The following is a 7,944-nucleotide window of genomic DNA, read 5'->3' on the forward strand; positions in this document are numbered from 1 at the left end:
CATAGAATATATACTGATGATTATATTCACATAAAATCCAAAAAGGTGCAAGTTTTGTGTCAGTTGCAAAGCGCATTCGGGGAGGCCAGTGAACATGCTGTTACGAGTATCCAGGGGAGAGGTGAAGGAAGTTGGAACTGCAGTGGTGGTAAGAGGCAAGGCAGAAAGGACAAAAAAAATTGATATTATTTTGAAAACAAAATGTATGGAACTTGGAAAATGATTACATATAATAGGTGAGAAAGAAGGAGATATTAGAGTTGCCCTTAAGCTTTCTGGCCTGTGCAGATGATGAATGGTGATTGAACTCATTGAGATAGAAACAGTAGGAGCAGGGCCAGACATGGAGTGAATCTCATGGTGGTATCTGTTACACAGTGAAATGGGGTGAATGGCACATCAGGATAAATATATCTCTGAGGCAGTTGGATAGCCTTGAGCCTCAGAAAAGATTCTGCCTGCAGATACTAATGTGAGAGACGTCAGCATATAAATTGTTATCTTTGCCGATCTTTACAATCTTGCCTAGTAGTGATTTTATTCTGTTTTATAGGTAAGTAGATTGAGAACAAAAGATAAAGTGACAAGTTCTAAGTCACAAAGCTCGTAAGTGGCAAATATAGAATCCCAAATGAATTCTCTCTCCATGACTCCACAGAAGAGAGGGTTCTCTTTATACTTGCCTTGTACACAAATGTTCCACCTCGTTGTCCCTTCCCTAGTGTCCCAAATGGGTACTTTTTACTGAAAAGGCAACAAAAATCACTGGAGGAGAAAAGGGAAAGAAGGCTCAAAGAGTCACATTAGGGGATTAAAGGTATTTATTATTTATTTATAGTTAAATTTTTAAAAATAAAATTGATTCCAAATGTTTTATCTATTTAGAGTCCTTTTCATATAGCTGTGAGCTTATGCCACTAAGTTTAGAGAAGTTTTGCTTTAAAATAAGCAACAGCAATTGCTCATTTTCTATTTTATGAATTATTCTGTTGTACTTTCAGGGAGTTTAAAATTTATCTTTCATTCTTCTAGTCATTCATTTATTCATTCATACAGCAATGTTTACTGAGACACAATGCCAGAATAGAGTAAGCTAAACTTTAAGCTTACTAAAAAATTCTCTAAAATTTCTTGATATAATTTCGTTCAGGCAGTTAATTATTCATCATTTAGGCACTCACGTTTATAATTACTTAATCATTTTCCGTAAAAGGCAGCTGATGTCTTCTTGCTTTAGTCAAACATTTTCTCTTATAATTGAATTTAGTGATGTTTTTCAAAATTGAGTAGCAGGTGATTTTGTTGCATGCATGACTGATTGAAAGGTGAGACCAAAAACCTTTGGCAATGAAGGGTTGAGTCCTTGATGCTGTTGGCAAATGTAATCCTGCCTTTTGTCTGGTGTTACTTTGTGAAGAGCTTCCTTCTTCCAATATATTCCAAAAGACCTGAACATTTGATTTTAAAAATGAGAGGAGGAGGCATGTTCACAGTAACTGGAGGGTCTCATTCTGCACATGGGGTTTGATGAGGACTTGTTCACTAGTGCTTCCCTATGTGTATACACAGGTGCATACTGTTCCTTCTGCCTAGGATGGCTTGCCATCAGCATCCCACACTCAAGTCCTAATTTATTCTTCTACTCAGTAGGATAGTCTCCTGGGATGCCTCCTCTGACTCCTCAGGCAGTTATAGGAGGTCTCTTCCCCATTATCCCATTGTATCTTTTATATACTTGCATTGGAACAGCATTGCTCTTAAAATAATTTGTTTACTTGTCAGTCTCCTCTTCCAGTTATTATTTCCTTCAGTCCAGGAGCTCTGCTTACTCAGCCTTTCACATGCAGTTCCTGGACCACCACCTGACATTTATTGTGTTTCAGTAAACATTGCTGTATGAATGAATAAATGAATGAATAGAAGAATGAAAGATAAATAAGACATACTACTTGCTCTCAAGGGTTCATGATGAAGCCTGAAAATTAAGACATACATATAAATAATTACAACATGTAGACAATTGTGCCAACTGTCACAAAGGAGCAATAAAAGAAAAGAGTCTGGGAATCCAGAAGAGAGAGCTGAGCAGAATCAGTGTTCAAAGCAGGTGTGAGAGAGAAAAACACTTACTGGAAGCTGGTTCAGTTGAAATATTGATGGAATTACTATGGAGTAAGAAGAATCGATAGCAGTTATAAATTATTTTTTATGTGAAAGACATCATTCCAAAGGTTATACATACATTGCAGAGTTTAAATATTACAGGCAAACTTTCTAAGTTACAGATTTTGAATTGGTTAAATTAGGATAATGATTCCTAACTACCTCATGTGTTTGTTGTGTGGATAAATGGGCATATGGATGAGCTTTGGAAATGACAGAGCACCAAACAAATAGAAGACTATATGATTATTCTGAAGAGAATAGGTAACAAAAAAAAATGGAATTTTAAGTAGGTAAAAAAATAGAAAACTTTTGATATTAAGAAATAATTTAAAGATACACCATTGAGGCTCAAGAGCAAATAACTGAGGAAGACAAGTCTAAATTTCAGGTTGAAGCCATTGAGAAATACAGAGTGTTTCAAAGAAGACAGTCCATTGGTGACAGTAAAATTTAAGACAACTTGAAATGAACTGAAGTAGAGAAATAATAAGAGAAACTGGAGAGCAGAAGGACAGACAAAGAAATAGTGTTTTAAAATTGTGAAAGAATTTGAGCTGAGCCTTAAGCAATAAAGAAATCATACATATTATGTAACCTCTATGTAATCTGCATTTTGTGAGACATTTAAAATGCACTATATATTGAAGTGACTAATAGCAATGCAAACTAAACATTTGTAATTTCATTTTCAAATTAACTTTTAAATGTGTTAGAATGGTAACCTTTATGTTTGATGAAAATAATTTTCACATTTTTAATTTCTTTATTTTAGCTTTGTTAGCTTTCATTTCTTAGATTTAAATGAATACTAATCCAGTTATAAATCTCTTTTATTATAATTTATTTTATAATGTTAGTTCTTTGCAACTTATTGTCCCCTCCTGATGAAGAGAAACACAAATCTGCTCTATTGTTTCAAATTATGCTTAATGGATTCTAAGAATTTTAGAGGTATCTTAGTGACAGCTGGTAAAAGGACAGTACTAAGGACAAAAAAGAGAAAGTAACAGGAGAAATGGGGTTTGAGCCCTGTAGCCCCACTTAAGCCAGGGAAGCTCCACTGTTATCTTCTTTGAATGAAGATTGGAATTTAATATAAAATTAATTTTTGACAAATTCTCCTGCTTTAACTGTTTTCAGTGCTTGAGTTTATGGTGATCAATGAGACTCCCACTTTACATTTCACTTCATGTTGCTACCCATTCTTTCCAAGATATTATATTAAATAAATATTAATTTTCTTTTTATATTGTTGATCTAATTTTTATGATATATGAAGCTTACATATAACTGTAATTTCAGAATATCCTAAGGTACTTTATCTTTTATTGTTGTAGGAATCTAACTAACTTTAAAAATAATTAGGACTTTTTGAAGTGCAAAAGGCAGAAACTCCATAGAAACAAGATTAGATAAAAAGATAATTTATTGGTTTACAAAATCCAAGGAAGGAATGAACATTTGAAATGTAAGAAAGACAAAAATGCAGCTGAGACTGAGGAACAGCAGGAACCAGCAAACTAAGCTCCCTAAAAATTCATTCTCCCCCTCTTTCTCTTCCCCACTCCCTACCCCCTCTCTAGCTCTAAGACAGTTATCAGCTCCTGAGTCATCTGACTCTTAATTCCAGCACAGTGAATTCTGAGTAATGATTCTGACTGGCCCAACTTGAGTCAGTGGTTCACTATGAACTAATCAACAGTAGCCAAGAAAATAAGTCATAAAAAAAAATGTTATAGTTCCCACATCAGCAACAGGGGGAAGGTAGGGATGGGGAGTAGATATAGGCTCAAATATCTATTGGCCTAAATAAGTTAGTTTATTTATTGCTCAAATGGCAGTCTTGGTATGTTGTCAAATACAAGCTCCATAGTTTCAGGGACCAGAGCTGCTTGTTTCTTGCAGTTCTATAAGACCTAGGGTTTACCCTTGACCACATGATCTATGGTGGCTCACCAACATACTATCTGCATTAGTTGAAAGGGGAGAAGGGAAAAGGAGAAGGCATACCTTTTCTTTTTAAGGGAACTGCCCCAAAGTTACATGTATTACTTTTGCTCAAGACTTAAGTCACATAGCCATAATTTGCTACTAGGTAAGCCCAAGATGCACTCTCTTCTTTCCTTTGTATCACAAAATGGATATAGAGTATTTTAGAGTGTCTTGTAAATAGTGATGGGAACTTTAAAATCAAGCAAATAGATATAATAAATTATTAACCCCAAGTGGAAAATAATGTAAGAAAGGAAAGGTAATCATAGAATAATATTTGGTTCAATTGTGAATAATATTTAAATATTAAAAATAATGGAAATCCGAGATGTGGATTTGACCCCAGATCATGGTATTATTATGCTGAAAATATGGAGGAAAGAAAAGGGAAACTGTAAGAGAGCTCAAATCATTGTTTATACCTGAGGAACTCCAGAGATAAACTTGACGAATTAAGAAGTAGTAATATTTGCCTATTATTTAGAAATATGGAGTCAAATAACAGAATAAATAACTAAAAGAGTAACAGTAGCTGACTTGGGGGCAGGCACTGTACAATTTACAAATCAGATAATATCTATGAAGTTTAAAACATCCCAACAAGGTGGTATTGTTTTCCTATTTTCCTGATGAAGAACCTGAAGCTTAGGAGTATTAGGTGTAACTTTCCCAAGATCTTATAGCTAGTAAGTAGCAGAGCTGGCATTCAAACCCAAGCATCTGACTCCAAAGTACTATGCAAGGATGATGATGATGATGATGATGATGGTGGTGATGATGATAGTAAAAACATTAGGATGTCTTTCTATTTCAGGACCAGACAGTTTTCAAGATTACATTAAACCCTACTTACAACAAGCAAGTCAGATCTGGCCATGGCTCATTGGGGCAGCCATGGTAGGGTCTGTCCTCACTGCTGTGCTGGGAGGACTCACTAGCCTGTTGTGTCATCGAAAGAGAAAGCAGCTTCCTGAAGAAAAGCAGCCACTCCTTATGGACAAGGAGGACTACCACAGCTTGTTGTATCAGAGCCATTTATAAAAGGCTTAAGCAATAGAGTTGGGCCAAGAAACCTGACCTCACTCTAAATTAAATGATGTTAAAGTCCCTAGGGGTTGTCCCAGAAGAAATCCTTGGCGTGTGTCTATGAAGATCATTATTAGAATTGTTATCTTAATACAAAATATACCCGTCGTCCAACTCAGGTAGAAGCCACCTGTGCTTGCTTTGCTATATTTTGATCATTCCCTTAATAGTTTTCCTCAAGCCCATATTTCCAAGGAAAAGATGCCATTTGGTAATGGAGGTGCTAGTCTGCTAGTCATATCTGAATGAAAGTGCTCTTATAAAATATGACAACAATTGTGATCATTTTCCTCCTGATTGTTTAACGACATGTTTCTTTTATTATCCCCTTTCTTTGATTTTAATAAAATAGTAACGAATTTACACTAATTGACTCCTCTGAGCTTGAGAAATACATTTTAATTTTCCTAAGAAAGCATGTTTCCCTTATATTTTACATTCCTGCTCCAAAATATGTTATGGACTTCAAGTAGAAAACAATCTTCAACTCTTTCCTGCCATAGTTCTGACTACATTTTAAGGCCACTGAAATCAAGGGCCCTTCGCCTGAAAAGAATCTGGCTAAGTACCTCTCTTAAGATGTGCTCATGAATTATGTTGATGAAGATGATAATCTTATTATAGAGCTTTTTTTTATCTTCTAAGAAGAACTTTATTAGAGAATGTTTAAAATGCTATAAAACATTTCATGGTAGAGAACAATTATGTGAATATCAGCCTGTCTGCAGTTCTAGTAAAATAACTTATCACTATTTTTCCTGGCTATTAAGACCTTAAATTAGAAAGTCTAGATAATCTTGTTACTTGAAATTTTAGGTCCAGTTGAATTTCTAAAAATAGTCCAATTGACATTCCATTTGTATTATCACTATGTAGAGCATAAAAGACTAGCACCAGTGGGTGCAATTTATAGAGGACCCATTTTGGTATAATAAAAGGAAAAACTGTCCAATATTCAGAGCTTTCCAAAACCAAACTGGACATTCTTGGAAAATAATAAGTGGTTGACTCTAGAATTCTTCACATAGAGGTTGGATGGCTAATTTGACTTGAATTCTATAAAGAGAATTTAAGTATTGAGTCTATAGTCATTCTTGGCTCAGGGCTCACAACAACTCCCCATTCAGAAGCGAGGCCAAACATGCTCTGTGAAAAGTTCCTGTGATTCTGCCGCAGTATTTCAGGATGTTTCACCACATTCCAACTCTCACTCTCTCATCCAAACTCAATCACTCTGTCCTGGTATCCCCAGTCTCTTTAGTTCCCTTATGTTTAGTTTGTATGTATCTGCTCAGCATTTTCAAAGATGTATCTCAGTTTGACTACTTGAATTGTATTTCCAGCCTCATCCCTAAACACTGTCTTTTCACTTTCTCAAGATGGCCATGCTTTTAAGACAGACTTGTCCAATTCTAGCTCCCAGAAACCTGCCTGGGCCTGACACCTAAACCTCTACATCTCCGGGATGATATTTAAAAGGAGACCCACCAACCTGTATGGTACTTTTTTTATTAAAATATCTTACAATTCCTATAAGGCCTGCAGTGCGGGAGTCAGGCTGTTTATGAATACATTTAGAAATTAAGAGGAAAGCAAAAATCATCTTATTATAAACATTGGTCAAATGATTTTGGATAATTTTCATCTAGAACAAATAAAAAGTTACCATTCTTGTTGAAGTAATGCCATCAACTCTCAGAGATTACTAATAGGTAAGAAATTCAGTTATAGAGCAATTTTCATTTTCTAACTCTCTTTAGTTGTCAGTCAACATTTGCTGGCTTATCTAATTTCTGATGCCTAGAGGAGAAAAGTCAGGCAAGGGGTGGGTAGCAGCATATTTGTTGACACAGAGGAGGTCTGTGGGATTAGAGGGCAAATACTAGGGCTTATATCCTCCACTTGGTACATAACCAGAAATACAAGATTTAAAATAAATTAACAATGACATTTGAAAACTGGATTCAATTTAGTTGAGAATAGCAACTAGTAAAACTGAGAGCAAGAAGTAGGAAAAGAAATTTGGATAAGGCCTGAAGAAGATTCTGGAGAAGCAGTAATAACGATTGTGGTTGCCTTCAGTCTGACCTCAGAACACAAAATAATTACTTAGCTAGGTTTGATCTGAAGGCAAAATTTCAGACCAAGTGGTATTTTTTTTTTTTTTTGCGGTACGCAGGCCTCTCACTTTTGGGGCCTCTCCCGTTGCGGAGCACAGGCTCCGGACGCGCAGGCTCAGCAGCCATGGCTCACGGGCCCAGCCGCCCCGCGGCATGGGGGATCTTCCCGGCCCGGGGCACGAACCCGTGTCCCCTGCATCGGCAGGCGGACTCTCAACCACTGCGTCACCAGGGAAGCCCAACCAGGTGGTATTTAAATCATTTTTTACAAAGCATCTAGAATAAAAGTCTACCCAGGGAATTTTCATCGTTACTGACAGGGATCTGTATAAAGTCATTCTCTTCCTTATCACAAGGCAATTCCCTCCTTTATCACTGAGCTTCAACATAGAATATCATTTTGTTTCTCTAGAGGCTCAAGTTATCTACTTGAGTAGCAGCAACATCTCTGATAAAACCACCACCACATTCATTCTGTGGTTTTCTCAATAAGGTACCCAAATGACATGACATATTTCAAGATACTTGAAGTTTCATTAAATTCTAATCAACAGTATATTCTGTGGCATTGTTTTCTATG

At 36.1% G+C, this 7,944-nt stretch overlaps 1 protein-coding gene across 1 annotated transcript in view; it reads left to right on the forward strand.

Annotated features, from left to right (window-relative positions):
- The window catches only part of TYR (tyrosinase), a 111,375-nt gene extending 105,766 nt beyond the window's left edge, over positions 1–5,609 (forward strand). The window contains exon 5 of the mRNA XM_027083630.1: positions 4,973–5,609. Coding sequence (XP_026939431.1) covers positions 4,973–5,199 — 227 coding nt within the window. The 3' untranslated portion in view covers positions 5,200–5,609. The remainder of the gene's footprint in view (positions 1–4,972) is intronic.
- The last annotated feature ends 2,335 nt before the right edge of the window (positions 5,610–7,944 follow it).

The sequence above is a fragment of the Aethalodelphis obliquidens genome, unplaced genomic scaffold, assembly GCF_003676395.1.
Source record: "Aethalodelphis obliquidens isolate GAN/ISIS:26980383/991018 unplaced genomic scaffold, ASM367639v1 scaffold50, whole genome shotgun sequence".
NCBI classification, from domain to species: Eukaryota; Metazoa; Chordata; class Mammalia; order Artiodactyla; family Delphinidae; genus Aethalodelphis; species Aethalodelphis obliquidens.